At 43.6% G+C, this 17,838-nt stretch overlaps 1 protein-coding gene across 1 annotated transcript in view; it reads left to right on the forward strand.

The window, feature by feature from the left end:
- Nucleotides 1-17,838, forward strand: part of DNER (delta/notch like EGF repeat containing) — a 384,143-nt gene that overhangs the window by 145,796 nt on the left and 220,509 nt on the right. Inside the window, exons 4-6 of the mRNA XM_065928909.1 lie at nucleotides 11,797-12,096; nucleotides 14,273-14,367; nucleotides 17,036-17,202. Of these exons, the coding sequence (XP_065784981.1) occupies nucleotides 11,797-12,096; nucleotides 14,273-14,367; nucleotides 17,036-17,202 (562 nt within the window). The remainder of the gene's footprint in view (nucleotides 1-11,796; nucleotides 12,097-14,272; nucleotides 14,368-17,035; nucleotides 17,203-17,838) is intronic.

The raw sequence follows: 17,838 nt of genomic DNA on the forward strand, positions 1-17,838 counted from the left end.
TCCTGAGTGTCTTCATGCCTCTTCCTGACTCACTGGAAGGTGGCCTCTGACCCCTCGAGCTGCCCAAACTCCCCTGTCTGGCCCAGTGTCAAATCCAGGGTCCCCTTTCCAGTAATCATGTTACCCTCCCCTCGTGGCCTCTGGTCGTCAGCCATACTCTCCTCCTCAAACTCACTCACTGACCTGATGAGATAAAATAAGAGGCTCTGGTATATGGGAAAGTGAAAGTGAAAGTTATTCAGTCTTCTCTGACTCTCTGCGACCGCATGGACTCTACAGTCCATGGAATTCCCCAGGCCAGAATACTGGACTGGGTAGCCTTTCCCTTCTCCAGGGTATGTGGGAAAGAGTTACAATTTGGAGTTGCTCAGTCTTGGGTTCAAATCTCGGCTCTGACACCTACTATGTGTGACTTTGGACCAGCTGCTTAACCGTTCTGAGACCTAGCTCCCTGGATAAAATGAGGATGGAATCTGTTTCATTGGATTGTTAAGAGCAAATGAATTGAGACATATATGTGTGTGTGCTAAGTCACTTCAATCATGTCTGACTCTTTGTGACCCTATGGACTGTAGCTTGCCAGGCTCTTCTGTCCATGGAATTCTCCAGGCAAGAATACTGAAGCTTGAACCTGCATCTCTTATATCTTCTAGGTTCTTTATCATTAGCTCTCTCTGGGAAGCCTGAGACATACATGGGCCCTCAAGAAATTTGAACTCTTTTGCTTGTAACCTCTTTTTTTCTTCTCTGTGCTCACGGTTTCCTGTCTCGCTCAGCGGACCCTTCCCAACCTCTCTGAGGCTCCCCCTCAATGATTGTGTGTGTATGCAAGGTTCACCTGTTCCCCTCCCCAATATACTGGTAGTTGGGAACACCAACTCATCCCTTCCCCATGAGCCTCAGATCTTACTGACAACCTCTTTAGGACACCCCTATTTGATGTATCTTACTCAGCCAAATATCTTTCTTCCCCAAACCCAAAACCATGGTTCCCTGCTCCTTCGTAAACTTGTTCTTCTTTCTGAAGCCTGTATTTCAATGAGTGACCCTACCCTTTACTTGCTTGTCCAGGCCAGAATCCCAGGAGTTCCTCCACACAGCCCCTTTCCTCTCTCACCTGTCACACCCAATCATTTAGCCTCCAATCCTACGGATTCTCCAGCTCGCCTTCACGTTTCCAACTATGCTGACCCAGCCCTAGACATGACTGACATCCCTTCTCAACTGGTTGGTGATACATCCTTGTGTCTCCAGGTTGACTTCCTCGAATACATCATCCCATTCTTGCTAGAGGGATTTTTCTAGAATACTTCATCTCTCCTTTCCCTGCTTAAAATTCATGATCGATTTGCCTTCAGAACCAAAGTCCAGATGCTACCAACTGGTCATCATCCTTTTGAGCAAAATCTGCTTTTAAAACTCCTTGGCAAAAATAAATAAATAAATAAATAAAACTCCTTGGCAGACCAATGGTATCCTCTCCAGTTATGTAGGACCATCTGTAGTGCTTCCCTTAACCCACCCATTTACCACCTCAGGGACTTTGTACTTGTTCTTTCTGGCAGGAAGCACAATTCTTCTTCTTCTTTCCTTGGGTAGCTCCTCTTTGACCCTTGACACTTCACATGGGAAGACTTCCTAGAGCCCCTTAGTGAGTTCACTGCCCTATTCTTTGTTTCTCATAGCGCACTGTCTGCATATTTCATGCGTATGTTTAGATTACAATCCTCTATCTACCTATCTGTCATCTATCCAGTTGCATGTATTTGTGTGTATGTGTGAGTGGCTCAGTCCTGTCTGACTCTTTGTAACCCCATGGGCTGTAGCCTGCCAGGCTCCTCTGTCCATGGGATTCTCCAGGCAAGAATACTGGAGTGAATTTCCATTTCCTTCTCCAGGGAATCTTCCTAACCCACAGATCAAACCTAGATCTCCTACCTTGCAGGCAGATTCTTCACCATCTGAGACACCAGGGAAGCCTGTATGTATTTAATTAATTAATGTAACTTATTTAGAAATATTTTAGAAACTTTTTAAATTAGAAAAATTTTAAATTGAAGTATAATTAATCTATATTAGTTTCAGATCACTTGCAATTTATCTTTTTATCTGTTGTGATGGGGGAGCTAAGCTTAATTTTTTCCCTCATATGGTTATCAATTTATTGAAAAGGCTGTATTTATCACACTATTCTAGTCCAGTAATGAAGTGTTCATATGGTTATTCTGTTTCTTGATTCTCTGTTCTATTGTCCTAATTACTATAGTGTTAAAGTTTCTGAGGAGGGAGAGCAACCCCTCCTCCACTGTTCTTATTTAGGACTGTCTGGGCTATTTAGGGATGTTTTACAGAAGAACAAAGAAACACCGTTGTGACTTGCATTGAATCTGTAGGTCACTGGGAAAAATTGAAATCTTTGTGAAAATGAGTATTCTGGTCCCTAACTAGATTCTCCATTTATATATACTGTCTTTAATTTCTCTAAATACTACTTCACTATCTTATAGCTTTCTGTTGAGGCCCATGTACTTCTTCAGCTTGATTTACTCCTAGGGATTTAAAAAATATTGTAGACCACACTTTTAAGAAGATTTTATTTTTTTCTGTTTCTGATACATGGAGACGCAATTGTTCTTTTTTTAGTTTTTTTTAATGTTGACTTTGTATCTAGCAAACCCGATGAAGTTCCATATTCTAATCACTTACCAGCATGCATAATCAAATAGTCTGTGCATCATGACACTTTTGTTCCAATTCAGTCTTTATAACTTCTTTTTACTCTTGCTTCCTTGCACTGGCTAGGACCTTGAATGTGCTGTTCAGTGGAAGTGGTGAAAGCAGATTCCTTCTTTTGGTCTCAATTTCAGAGAGAAACTTTACAACATTTCACTGATAACTATTATATTCTGAAGGGTTTTTTTTGGTATTAATAGATACTTTTTATCAGCATAAAGAAGTTCTCCTCTATTCCTAGTTTTATAACTGTTTTCACTGTAGATGGATGTTTAATTTAATAAAATGCTTTTCCCGCATTGGTTCAGATGATTATATGATTGTCATAGGCTATTTAATTCCCATTTTGCTGCAGGCTCCTTTTTGTGAATAGGCAAGGAGGTAAAAGTTGACATAGTTCCTGTATTCCTGACATTGTTGTTTTGTCAAAAGAGTTTGCTTTGATGTCTGAGTGTCTCTGATGAGAGAGGGAACAAGAATATATGCGCTGGAATTGTTCTGTGAGTTTCTGATTCAAGAAAATGATCTCCAAATGGTTAAAAGAAAAAAAAGACAAGAAGCATTTTACTGAGCTGGTGTGCCTTTGGCAGTAAACACAGCCGAATGTTATCCTTTAGAATGTAGTTGAATATGGACACCAAGCGACAAAGGGTCTGCCAAGTTTTTGAAGAATAGTTATTTAATTTTGATATATCTGCAAGGAACAGAAATTAAAGATTCATCAGTATGAGTATTGACTGTGTGTGTTACCTGGACTACAGCACAGGGAGTGCAATTTCAAGGTAACTCCCCAAAGTATCAGGTTTTAAAGAGATTCCGTAGAAAAGTTGGAAAGTAGTTAGATAGGTAGTGGTTTATTTTTAATGAACTTGTTTCATATCAAAAGTCTGAATTCTGCTTGTAATTTCCTTTCAGCTTACTTACAGATGTGACTCAACCTGCATGCAAAAACCAGGACAGGCTGATTTTAAGAAAATGACTGTGAACTGGGGGGAGAAATGGACTGCCCAGATCAGTCCAGGAATAATTTTTCAAGTAATTTAAAGTTACCAATACAGAAGAAGTAAAGCAATATCAGAACACATGGGAATTGTTTCCTTAGTGTATTTCACTAAGATATATGGGCTTCTCAGGTGACTCAGGGGTAAAGAACCCACCTGCCAATGCAGGAGACTCAGGTTCCATCCCTGGATCAGGAAGAGCTCCTCGAGAAGGAAATGGAAACCCACTCCAGTGTTCTTGCTGGGGAAATCCCATGGACAGAGGAGCCTGGTGGGCTACAGTCCATCGGGTAGCAAAGAGTCAGACACGACTGAGTAACTGAGCACACACACATGCAAACACACCAACACACTAAGATATATAGTTCTTGCTTCCCTGGTGGCTCAGGGGTTAAAGCGTCTGCCCACAATGCGGGAGACCTGGGTTTGATCCCTGGGTCAGGAAGATCCCCTGGAGAAGGAACTAGCAACCCACTCCAGTATTCTTGCCTGGAGAATCCCATGGATGGAGGAGCCTGGTGGGCTGCAGTCCACGGAGTTGCAAAGAGTCGGACAAGACTGAGCGACTTCACTTTCACTTTCATTAAAGTGAATGAGCATTTTTGTTATTTGGATCTGGGAAAAAAAATTCATGGGATGCATTTCTTGGCCAAGACTACTACTGGCATAAGCATTATAATGTTTTTTTTTTTTTTTTTTAACACATTTTTACTCCTAGTGGGTAAGCAGTTGGTGTTGGAATATAGTTGAGATCTTTATTGAAGAAAGTGGGAAAAATCAATTTTTAGGACAAAAATACTATGACAGTTGGACCCCAACAATGTTCGTTTGTCTTTCAGCATGAAGATGACATTTCTAACCAGTGAAATTTCTATTTTGGGTGGAGAAACATGATATGAAGAACTGAAAGGACATCTGGGTGTAGCAGTGTGTACCTGTTTGTATGGCCGAGTCCTTTTGCTGTCCACCTGAAATTTTAACAACATTGTTAATCGGCTATTTATGTTGTTGTTTAGTCGTTAAGTCATGTCTGACTCTTTTATGACCCCATGGACTGACCCCGCAAGTCTCCTGTGTCTACGGGTTTTCCCAGGGAAGACTATTGGAGTGGGATGCCATTTCCTTCCCCAGGGGATCTTCCCGATCCAGGGACTGAACCCAAGTCTCCTGCACTGGCAGGCGGATTCTTCACCACTGAGCCTCCAGGGAAGCCCTATTAATCAGCTATCCCCAGTATTAAATAAAAAGTAAAGGGATAAAAAAAGACCATCTGATTCCTTCTCTACCTTAAGGTATATTGTGAAAGGTCCCTCGGTGATTGAATCTCATAGTGCATGCCACTCCAGTAAAGGGAGTTGGGTGTGGAGAAACAATTAGATGGAATTGCTAGCAACTTTATCATGGCCCTATTGAAGCTTGTCTTCTTCTCTGAAGTCTTCTAGAGGAGCCCACCTATCTGTTTTCTTCCTTTTGTGAATCTGCAGATTCATCTTTTCTGGGTCAGGGATTGGCAGACTCCAGGCCCAGATAATAAATATTGTATAGACTTTGTGGGCCAGATTCTGCCGATGTTGTGTCAAAGCAGTAAAACATGAACAGATGGCCGTGGCCGTGTTCCAATAAAACTTTATTTACAGAAACAAACTGGCTCCAGCCTGCGGTTGTAATTTGCCATCCCCTGGTTTATACAGACAAATTCTGAATTTTGGTTTTTGGACTAGTGCTCCAGAATCATCTGGGGAGTGCTGAAAGATAAAGGTTTCTAGGCCTTGTCCTCAGTGTTTCATCCACAGATTGGGGCGGGGAAATCTGTATTTTATAACGTCCCTTAGTGGATTCTGCTGCTCAAATTCCCAAAACAATGGTCACTTCTACTTTTAAAAGTTTGTTTTTGTACTTAAACAAAGAGTTGTTGTTGTTGTTTAGTGACTAAGTCGTGTCTGACTCTTTTGCAACCCCATGGACTATATACATAGACCACCAGGCTCCTCTGTCCATGGGATTTTCCAGGCAAGAATACTGGAGTGGGTTGCCATTTCCTTCTCAGGGGATCTTCCTGACCCAGGGATTAAACCTGTGTCTCCTGCATCGGCAGGCAGATTCTTTACCACTGAGCCACCTACCAATAAACAAACACATAATATTGTGTTTTGTGTTTAAAAATAATGTAAAAATGGCATGATTCTTTGGAAATCATTCTGACTATTGCCTGTTTCTTTGTCCTTTTTACTGAGGTATTTCTCTCTAATTGTTTTCTAGGAATTTGTATTATAAAGTCCTATGTAGTAGGTTGTACATATTTTCCCATATTGTTGCCTTTTGATTTCATGTATGGAGTCTCATGGATGTTCAAAGCATAATGATGGAATGAAATGCTTCAATCTGTTCCTTTAAGACAGTGGTTCTCAATTGGAGGTGATTTTCCCCCAGAAGACAGTGGCAATGTCTGGAGATATTTTTGGTGTTCATAGCTGTCATTGTTGACGGGAGGGTCTTACTGGCATCTAGTAAGTAGAGATGAGAGATGCTGTCCAATATCCTACAATATACAGGGCAGCCTCCACAGCAAGGAATTACCCAGCCCGAAGAGCCACTAGCGCACAAGTTGAAAAATCCTGTTTTAAGACTTTTGTTTTTGCTTCTTACTTATTAAGGCGTCTCTCCTTCCAAAAGAACTAACATCTGTATCAAAATCTGTATTAAAAGTTCCTTAATTGATCCTACTGCTCAAATGATAAAAATTGGCCCATTTTACTTATGGAAACTCCCTCTCGGTTCTTTCCGGTCTGTGCCTACCCTCCTGTCTAAGTGCACCGAGGCCGCCGTGTCCCGTGTCCACCCAGGTGACCTGCCTCAGCTGCCTGGGCCACGTCGTGTGTTCCATCAGCGTTTGTAGGTTCTCCTCCTCAAACGCCCTTTCCGTGGCCTGGATGACTCTGCATAAATGAGGGAGGGAGGTGACCCCAGGGCGCTCTGTGCTCCTCTGGACCCTCTGAGAGCAGCTGGAACAGATCTTGACATGTTCCACCCCAGACCCTGGATGCTGGAGGAATGTGTGCCCAGAGCAGGCAAGGGACTTACTTGCCCAAACCTATACACCAGGGTCATCACCAGGACACTGGGTGCTCAGCTGGCTCCGTTTTTCACCAGAACAGTCCTTTCTGCTGTGTCTTTTGTGAGAGCTGCCATTGCCATCTAAGAGAATGCCTCATTTCAGACTTGCAATTATCAAGCCCATTCTCTCTTTCAGTCTTAGGAACTTTAAAAAAAAAATTATGTCTTTATTATTTTTTTTTAATATTTTCTTCTTTTTTTTAAATAAATATGTTCCCTCCCTCTTGAACCTCCCAGCTACCTCCTACCCCATCCCTGCTCTAGGCTGTCACAGAGCACCAGGCTGAGCCCCTGTGTTATGCAGCAACTTCTCATTAGTTATCTAGTTCACACATGGTGATGTGTATATTTCAATGCTACTCTTTCCATTTGTCCCACCCTCTCCTGCCCGTGCTGTGTTCATAGGTCTGTTCTCTATGTCTGCATCTCTATTTCTTCCCATTTTTAGGTTCATCAGTACCATTTTTTCTAGATTCCATATATATGCGTTCATATGCAATATTTGTTTTTCTCTTTCAGACTTACTTCACTCTGTATAACAGGCTCTAGGTTCATCCACCTCACTAGAACTGTCAGTTTTAGCAACTTTAAGTCAATAAAACACATGATCATAATCGCTGACACGCACACATGCAGGGCATCAGTTGAAATTACATGGCTCAAGGCATGTCTCCATTCACTTGTCTGACCCTTCTGTTGGACTGAGTTCTTTGGAGGCTGGAACTAGGCTTTCTTCATCCTCTTGACCTCTCTTCTAGGCATGCACATCACAGAGGCTGGATAAACATCACTTGAATTACTGACCAATGCATTGAGTTTTCTGTAAAAGCACAGAAGTAGGAAGGAGGCCCACCAAACTAAGCTTTAGTTTAGTTTCGTATCTTTAGGCACTTTAGTGTCTAAACTAGTATGGAAGGATTACCGGTGAGGTGGTTATGTGACTCCCAGGCACCGCACCCCGCCCCCCGCCACCCCCATCACTAAGCAACGCAGATGAAGAGGTTCATATGCGGCACTTTGCAGTGACTCTGGTAGCTTTGATGCTCTTGTATTTAATGATTCTGTAAGTGGGCCTTTTTTATACCTGTTTTAAGTTTGACCTTTCATTCTTCTGTTTGTAAGCTGCAGAGGGCACTGGAATTGCCAAAAATATGGGCAGCAGACAATTTAAGGAAAGAAAGCAGGTCACTGCTGAAGTGTCACATGAGACTGCCTGCACATCACCCGGGGTTGGCAGGTACCTTCTCTCTGGCCTGGCCTCCACCTTATGCTGTCCACACCCCAGAAGTGCTCTTGACTGTAGCATAAATTATCTGACATAGGTGAAAAGTTGAAAATAAAATGTGAATAGTGTTAGATTAGTTCCATGATGTGAAGAAAAATTGGCTTAAAGAGAAGAATTAATCAGATGAAAAGAACATACAGTATTTAATACATGAGCTGGTTGGTTACTGTAAGCAGAAAACCATTAGCCCATGAGTTTTCTCTTTACTCTTTCTGCTGATATGATGTCTTTATCCTTTTTCCCCATCATTAGAAGCCAGAATCTATCACCTGTTAAATTTTGAGTATTCCCAAAATCAGGTCTGTTAATTATGATATCTTGGCAGTTTGGTTATTTTCTGCTTATGGTTCAAATGTAATGGATTCAAGGGCAGTAGTGACATCTATAATAGGACTTTTTCCCCGTGAGATAAAATACACATAACAAACTAAAACCAAAAAAAAAAAAAAAAAAAAAAAACACTGAATAAGCTATGTACAGAGAAACAGGACTTACAGTAAATATTCATGATGCTAAGATTTTGCTTAAAGGTTAATGATTGCACTTTATCTTGTATTTGTTGTTAGGCAATTGACTTTTTAAAGTGAAACTGGTCTGAAGTGTTAGAGGATAGAAGAGCAGGTAGTTGGCATTGTTATTGAAGCCACTAGCAGAAAACCCAAGAAGTAGAATAAACATGACACAATTATTTTAAAGAAGGGATCAGTGACCTCCCAGTGTGATTAACACTCTGCTTTGTATTCAGTGCATATGTGTACGTGTGTGCACGTTCACAGGAGTCACTGTTTTGAGTCTCTTTAGAAATCTATACAATTAATAGTTTAATTTTTAGCTTCTGTCCTCTCTTCTTTACTAAGAGCGTTTCTCCTGGCCTTCCACATTGCTGTTGCTGTTGTTCGCTCAGTAGGTTGTGTCGCACTCTTTGTGACCCCATGGACTGCAGCACACCAGGCTGCCCTGTCCTTCAGTGTCTCCCGGAGTTTGCTCAAACCCATGTCCATCGAGTCGGTGATGCCATCCAGCCATCTCATCCTCTGCCGCCTCCTTCTCCTCCTGCCTTCAATCTTTCCCAGCACCAGGGTCTTTTCCAATGAGCCAACTCCAATGAGTTGGCTCTTCACATCAGCTGGCAAAGTATTGGAGCTTCAACTTCAGCATCAGTCCTTCCAGTGAATATTCAGGCCTTCTACATAAGTCATTCCCTACTGAATCCCATATGCTATTCTTGCTTTCCTCTCATCTGTGAAGTCCACACAGCAGCCCTTAGATGTATTGCTTATCCTCAGCATGTTTTTCTTTCAGCTCTTTATTCCCTCACCTGGTGGAGCTGCCTCCTGGGCCTGGTGAACTGGGGGTTTGCCCTTCCCACCCAGCTCTCCCCACCAGCACCCACTCTCACACTGCTCACGACGGGGCGGCTGTATGCAGTGACCCACCTAAACAGTCTCTGGGGACTGGTGGTCTCCAGCAGTGGGCTGTGATGATGGGACAGAAGCCCTGGGGCCTCTCTGATCATCAAACTTTGCCTTAGTGATGTCATTCCCTAAGCTGCACCATGGAGATTTGCACTTCCAGAACCAATTTCTTTGTAGTGATCGCTAGAATTTTTAAAATGATTTTGGTGTTTTTAGGCATGTGTTAAAAGTCTTAATTTGTGAGTAAGTCAACCTCTGACCTCGAATTAAGAGTTGGTGTCAGAAACCTGGCTTGCATGCCCCCTTTATCTCAGTGAATTAAATTCCTCCTCCTTCTTGAGATGATACCCACTCCAGGAAGCCTTCCTAAAAATAAATCCAAAGCACAGGCGCATATCAGGACTAAAGGAGCAATTCAGTCTGTCCCTTATCACCCATTGCTTTTCAGAAACCAAGTCATCTGTCTGCATTTATCTTTTCAATGCTTTTTAAAAGGAAACCCCACCACATTTTCTGTTTTTGTCAACATGCTGGGAACAGAACTGTGAACACAGCAGATACGTCCAGGCACTGTGGGAGAAAAAAAAAAGGGATTACTTTAGATTTTCCAGTGAGGGAAGGCTTCTTGGAGGAGGTAACAGTTGAGCAGAGAACTTTGTGAAAGAGGGTAGTTGCCATTGTTCAGTTGCTAAGTCATATCCGACTCTTTGCAAACTGAAGCAAAGAACCATGCAAAGTCTGAGAGAAAAAAGCATTTCAGGTGCAGGCCCAGCAGATGCAAAGGCCCTGGGGTGGGAATGACCTTGACATAATCCAAGGGCAGAAAGAAGGTGAAGGGGTTGAGTGTAAAGGGGGAAGATAGTGTGGGGGGAGAGATAGTATCAGGAGTGGGGAGGGGCCAGATTAGGGAGGGCTTTGTCTTCCCTGGAAGGAGTCTGAATTTTCCTTTGAGTTGATAAAGATTGTAAATATGTTAAATTATTTACACTTTAGATATTTTCTTCAGATACCCACCTGTCTACTTTTATCTGAGATTTTGTGAAGCTTTTTCCAAGGGAGAGCACAGAATTAACAGTGTGGTATTTTGGGAGCTGTTTTATTCAGTCCAAAATCCCTTAATCTTCCTAAAGGAGTTTGCTGGAAATTGTGTGACAAGGGTAATTAGCAGAGTGAGTAGCTGTTTTTCCAGGCAGAATTCTATCCATGTGTGTTAAAGTATGAACTCATTTCAGCAGGAGAACTTGAAGGTCCCGTTTTTTTGTAGTCTCTTATTCACTCAGTTCTATTCTATTATCGCCCTGAGAAGCCAGGGGTACATCAGATAGAAGTCTAATTTTCTGTTATCATAGAAGCAAATAATAATTGAATTAGCTCAGTGAACATGCATCAACTCTTGGGCTGTCTGGAGAGAAGCACTATTACATTGTTTCATTTCATATTGTTTTTGTAACATCTCTAAGTAATAACAAATCCAAGTCAAAGGTCAGCAAGGAACTCAGGGATAAACACTTTTCTTAGAACAGGAACATAATTTAAAGATATGCAGCTAAATTTTTATCTTCCATTTCCAGCCGGGTCACATATCTCCGTAATCACCCTTTCAAATAATGAGGTTAGAAACTTTCATCAAACTCTGCTTAATAGAAGTCACCACCATGATTCCTTCTAATCTGCAGTTGTCATGCCAGCTGATCAGTTTGGAAGCCTTTAATTAAATATCACCTTAAAAAAGAATTGTTCATCAGGTAGGAAATTGGAAGACATAGGTAAGTGCATCTGTAGAGACGATAAACTGGGCAGTCATTTCTGTAAGGGAGACCTTACAATGGTTCAGGATGTGAAAGAAGAGATTTCAATTTAGATTCCTGTATCCGTTGACCCGCAGCTAAAAAGATCGAAGTTAGTATATTCCTAACGAGTTTCCGTTTTAACTATTTTCGCCTTAGAAAATTTCTCTAAAGAAGTGTTCCTGAAATCAACTTTACTTAGGGCCTTGGATTAGGGAAGGCTCTTTTTCATTAACTACATACTTCTTTGTTAGACATCTGTTATCTGTGGAAGGGTTAGTGTTGGGATGACCTTGGGAGATGCCCCCCACCCCTCAACAGCACAAAGAGTTAAAACTGTATATTGCACAGGAATAACATTTGTTTTCGAGCAGCAGCCACGAGTCACAGAACTCATTTCGCAGCAGAGGCAGCACATTCCTTATGAGGGCATAACTGACCCATTTATGGTTTCCTTTCAGCTTGTTGCGGATCCTTGCGCCAGCAACCCGTGTCACCATGGTAACTGCAGCCGCAGCGGCAGCGATGGCTACGTCTGCATTTGCAGTGAAGGCTCCGAGGGTCCAAACTGTGAACAGGCACTTTCCAGCGTCCCCGCCTCTGGCTGGACCGAGTCCACGGCACCCAGGCAGCTCCAGCCTGTCCCCGCCACCCAGGAGCCCGAGATAATGCTGCCGCGCTCTCAGGCAACCATCACCCTGCCGACGTGGCAGCCGAAAATGGGTCAGAAAGTTGTAGAAATGAAATGGGATCAAGTGGAGGTGAGAACATTAAGTGCACATGGTTTTATGTAAGAAACCAGTACAGTTAAAATCATTCCAGTGGTTCTAATATCAGCAGTAAAAATCGAAAGCCTTTAAGTTATACATTGAACAAAAGATGCCATACTTTTCCCCCCGTCTGCCTTTCTGTGTAGGAAATCTCTCTCTCTTGGTTGTGTAAATAAAACATGCCAATTATCATTGTTTTATGAGCATAAGAAGAGATAACAAGGAACAAAATGAATGAAATTATTTTCTGAAATGATATCCACATATGTGAGATAATCTTAGATTTGGGACAGGCAGCTCAATGAACAGTATTATCAATGAGCATATTATAGACCCTCAATTACTGACCTAATTTTCCTCCATGGAATTTTATGCTTCAGTTTTAGTTTGTCATGGTTTAGATTCTATTGTTTGTAACTTGCAGCACTTCAGTGGGATTTAGAAAAAAACGTATTATTGATTTTTAAAATATTTTGGCAGTGCATTTAAGAATGAAATTTCCAAATTTGATACATTTTGGCAACAGCAGATTCTGTTCGTGAGTCTTCTCTGGTCTGGGTTTGGCTTATTGTACCTTCAAGCCCATCTGAAGTCTCACGCTGAGGATTTTCCAGCAGACCTTTAAAAGTTGACATAAAATATAAGTTTGCTAGCTAGAAGAATTGAAGTTGGACAAATGGAAATCGTGGGTTTGAGTTAACACCAATAAAGTGAAATTCCATTCCATATAGTATCCCTTATCAGTATAGACCTGTGGTTGTATGTTATGACAGGCTTTTAGCTTACCTGAAAAAAAAAAGCCCACACAGATCTTTGTATAGCATTTTTAGAGCCAATGAGTATGTCCAGAAATTTTGATTATGGTTATAAAATAGTAAGGCAGCATTTCTTGTTTTATGTTCCTAGGTAATTCTAACCAATTGACCCACTTTTTTTTCATTGCCACCAATTTTTGAAGGCCCATTCAGGCTGAAGGGCAGTATTTTTATGCTGCCTAAAAAACTGTGAACTTGTTCTGATTTCAAACTTACAATCGAGGCTTTGAAGTTAGGACTTTAATACCTCTTTGCTGAATGACTCACTTCTTGAATGTGAACTAGGTTTGGTCCTATGTTTATCAAGGAACTGTCCCTTAAAGAAAATTTCTCCCCAGCCAACCATTAAAATCTCCCCCACCAACCATGCTGTCCTGCGGTTGGTAAATATAAAAAAGAAATGCCTCACCTTCCTGTCATGCTGTTATCTCTTAGGCAGTTCAATAAGCAAGTTACAGGTGCCAGAGGAACATGTGATTATATTTCTGGACAATAAGTTGTGCATGCTGGGAGTGGGGTGAAAGTGCTGAGCATTTCTGTATTGTCCTCTGTTAATTCAGTGATGACAAATGCTTTTAATACCCTTTTATTCCAACTCTCGGGGCATGAGCACAGATCACAGCATGAGGAATAAATGAATGAATGGGTCAGAAGCCCGTCACTGGACAGAGCTCAAGTATTAGCAATATGCTTCCTGATGAGCACAATTCCCCCCTCAAGCTCCTTTTCTTAAATGCATGTCAGTATAGTGCTTTCCGGAACATGTCACTTAAAAATGAAGTGTGGTCCACAAGGGATGGAAAAGGGCAGCTCCCAGCTACCTGGCCTCAGCACGTTCTCCCACGTCCACCTGTGAGCCGAGCAGGGTCATTTGGACCAGACACGTCCTGTCTATGGCTCTCTGGAAGGCTTGTTCTTCTAGTCTTTTGGATTTCTACCCACAATGTGGAAGCTACTCCTCTAAGGCCATCTCCTTGTTCTCTAAGCATTTAGTCCCTCATTATCCCCCAGACTGAGCAGAGAGCAGAGGCCCGTGACTGCTTGCAGGCTGAAAGAGAGAAGGGGGCCAATCTCCCGCCCTTCCCTGCAACATCCTATTAGCAGTGTAATCATCCTGGGAATTTGCAGACTGCTCTCAGCAAAGCTTTTGTCTTTCACAAACTCAGATGGCAAAGCTTTCACTGTGGTTAGTGTTTGTAAGATTTCACTTGGCTTCTCCAGTCACGATCCCCAGCATTATCCAAAGAATGGAGTGGAGGCGGCCCGTGGGGTTTTGCTTTCTTATATGGTCTTGCCCCATGATTAACCCTAATAACCTGTCTTTTTGTGGTGCTTTTTTTTTCCCCCTCCAGGTGGTTCCAGACATTGCCTGTGGGAATGCCAGTGCCAACAGCTCTGCAGGGGGCCGTCTGGTATCCTTTGAAGTCCCACAGAACACCTCGGTCAAGTAAGAAAACTCCTAGTGAAACGTGGTTACCATTGATTCTCTGGCTGCCTGGGTGGTGTCTGTTCACATAACTGGCCTGTAATGGGTCAGCCCAGTGGGAACCAAGAAAGGAATTCCATGTGTAGATGAGGCCTGTGTCCCTTAGGATCTAGATTTCAGAGCCGATTTCAGAGGAGACTCCAGGGATGCTGGGTGGGATGAGTTAGGTGGGAGATAAGAAACCCAGGAGCCTTAGCTAAGGTCTAGAGCCAGACCCTTTGCTTCTTCAATGACTTTTGCTTCCCAGATTCTTTGGCTTCTTCAGATTTTAATGGACCATGGGTGAAATTCATATGCATGATTTACCCCACATTTAACATCCAAGCATTGCAATTATCTCTTTAGAAACAAGCAGGTGAGATGCGTGTTTTGTTGTGTTTTAAATTTATGCTCCTTCAAATTACATACTGCTTATTGTCACTGCAGGGGGTGAGGAGGAGGCAAAGGGAAGTGGTGTTGACGGTACCTGCGGGGGCCCCAGGTGCTGGGCATTGCTGGGAGCGGGGGTGGAGGCTGCGTGGAGCACCCCTGGCCTGTCTGACAGCTCCCACCCTGGCCTGTGCTTAGTCGCTCAGCCGTGTCTGACTCTCTGCGGCCCTGTGGACTGTAGCCCACCAGCTCCTCTGTCCACGGGGATTCTCCAGGCAAGAACACTGGAGTGGATTGCCATGCCCTCCTCCAGGGGATCTTCCCAACCCAGGGATCGAACCCAGGTCTCCCACATTGCAGGTAGATTCTTTACCGTCTGAGCCACCAGGGAAGCCCAAGAATACTGGAGTGGGTAGCCTATCCCTTTCTCCAGGGGATCTTCCTAAATCAGGAATCGAACCTGGGCCTCCTACATTGCAGGTGGATTCTTTACCAGCTGAGCTCCCAGGGAAGCTACCCCTCATGTACCCAAATAGGCACTTGCTGTTTAGTCTTAAAGGATGTTAGAAGAGAGGGTGGGTCTTTGGGAGGGGGAGGACCTGGCCCAGGTTAACCAGGATACTGCAGTGACTCCATTTTAAGAGGGCAGTGGGCACTCTACACTTGGACCACGCAGGGTCATTTTTGTACACCTTGCCTTCTAAACAAAGGAGACTCTAAAAATGTTTGGGTGAGGGGCTTTGTTCCATTACCCCTGTATCCCCTGCCCCCACCTTGAAGTCACCTGGTGGGGAAGAGCCAGGATGGACACAGGGAAGACGGCTGGCAGGGAGGAGGGTGAGGCCTGGGAGCAGCTCCGAGTTCTACCAGTAGGGGGACCCCTGTCCTAAGTGTTCTGTTGCTCCTACCGAAGACGGAAACCCCACAGTCCAGAGCTGGTTTCAGGGAAATCGTTGGTTTCCTTTATGTTTATGAAACCATGCCCCAGTTCTTCCTTGTCTGGGTCATGCTGCTTTACTTGCATAAGCCTTTCAGAAAACTTCTGATCTATGCTTTTAAATGCTGCCTTCCTCTCCACCCGCCACTGCCCCCACAACAAATCTGAAATTCCCAAGACCCTGAGGCTGCAGAGTTAGAAATAGCAGTGACCCAAGCTGAGTAAGATGGAAGTGAAGAACGATGTCTGGGTGCTGGATTCACGTGGGAGGGTTGCTAGCCCCTTAATGCTTTCATTTATTCGTGAATCTGATCGCTTATTGACTCTTTATTGAGACCCCTGCTGCAAGCCAGGAGCTCTGCTCTGGGTGAGGAGGGATCAGATATGTGCACTGTGACCTGCTTCCCCAGCAGAACAGAGGAGGGAGCGGCAGCTACCAGTGCTGGGAAGAGAGGGGAAGGTCCTGGAGAAGGGGTGCTAGTGGGGTAGGCCTTGAAGAGTGACAGGTCCCCAGTGGAGGGGGTGGGCAATGGCTGGGAGCCGGGATAGGACATCCTGGGGGAAGACACAGTAGACCGCCTGGGTGGCAAGGGTGGAGCTGAGACAGAGGCATGGAGGCTGGGTGGCTTTGTCTGTTAGGGCATCTCATTCTTTGGATTTTATCCTGAAAACAAGGAAAAACCAGGGGTGGCCTGAAGCATGGGAGGTGACACGCTTTCACTTATTTTAGCAGCAAACTCAGGTGGTTTGGGGATGCGTTACACATGATACGTTCTAGCAGAACTCTTTATCGTGTGGATATGGAAGAAGTTGGGCTTCCCTGGTGGCCGAGATGGTAAAGAATCCGCCTGCAATGCAGAGTTCAATCCCTGGGTTGGGAAGATCCCCTGGAGAAGGGAATGGCTACACCCTCTGGAATTCTTCTCTGGAGAATTCCATGAATAGAGCAGCCTGGTGGGATGTAGTCCATGGGGTCACAAAGAGTCGGATGTGAGCGAGTGATTAACACACATGTATGGAAGAAGTTGTCTCTAAATTCAACAGACCCTTTTATTATTGATGAAAATTATGACCTAGAGTTACCTATTAGTGATTTTGTGGTATATTTTTGATCAAGTGGGAGACGAGTGTTTCTAACAGCATGGAAATTGATCGTCATGAGTCCACGTAAAGCAGGCGCCTGTTTAGAAGATCATGTCATTCATTTCTTGATACTTTTATGGGGGTATGCGTCATCTTTATTTTTAGTTTTAACCTGATGGCCTGATTCTAAGATGAATTTTTCTGAAAGGGAGTTTCCATTGACGTCGTTCTCATTTTCAGAATTCGGCAAGACGCCACTGCCTCACTGATTTTGCTGTGGAAGGTCACGGCCACGGGATTTCAGCAGTGCTCCCTCATTGATGGGCGGAGTGTGACCCTCCTCCAGGCTCCTGGGGGCCTTGTTCTCTTGGAGGAGATGCTTGCCTTGGGGCAGAATCACTTCATTGGTGAGTTGTGGGTATCTTGTATCTAAAACTGCGTGGGCTTCAAGTCCATCTCAGTTTGGTGTCTTAGAGACAGTGTGTAGGGAATTTTGCCCAGATAATCTGAATTCCAGCCCTCAGCATAATTTCCTCGATTTTAGTTGAGGTTTCACATATAATCAAAATTGGCTGCTGAGATGTAATTTCCAGTGTGGCTCAAAATGAGAAAACTGTGGGCTCTGGAATCTGGAGACTGTATCCCAACACTGACCAGAGCATCCTTGGTGTGTGGTCATTGACGTTCAATGCTCTGAGTCTCGGGTTTGTTTTTGACTCTTCAGCCTTCTTTCTCCTGGAATTGTGGGCAACTTGAGGCATTGAATGTCAGTGTCTCAGAGGAAGCTTGGTTGTCACTTGATATTGGCCTGACCCAGAGCGGGGGCTCAGCATCTGAGCACGCACTTGATTGCATCTGAGCCTCTGACTCAGAATAACTCGGAGGAATCCCAAGTTTCTTTGGGGGTTCCTCTTACCTACACCCGTGGGTCACTTCTGAATTTTCACATTTTCTTGAACATGGTTAAATCTGTCATTTAACCTTCTCTAAACTGCCACTTGTCCAACTAGCTGATTTTAGATTCCTCTGTCCTGGAGGAGAGA

The sequence above is a fragment of the Muntiacus reevesi genome, chromosome 3 (genome assembly GCF_963930625.1).
Source record: "Muntiacus reevesi chromosome 3, mMunRee1.1, whole genome shotgun sequence".
Classification (NCBI taxonomy): domain Eukaryota; kingdom Metazoa; phylum Chordata; class Mammalia; order Artiodactyla; family Cervidae; genus Muntiacus; species Muntiacus reevesi.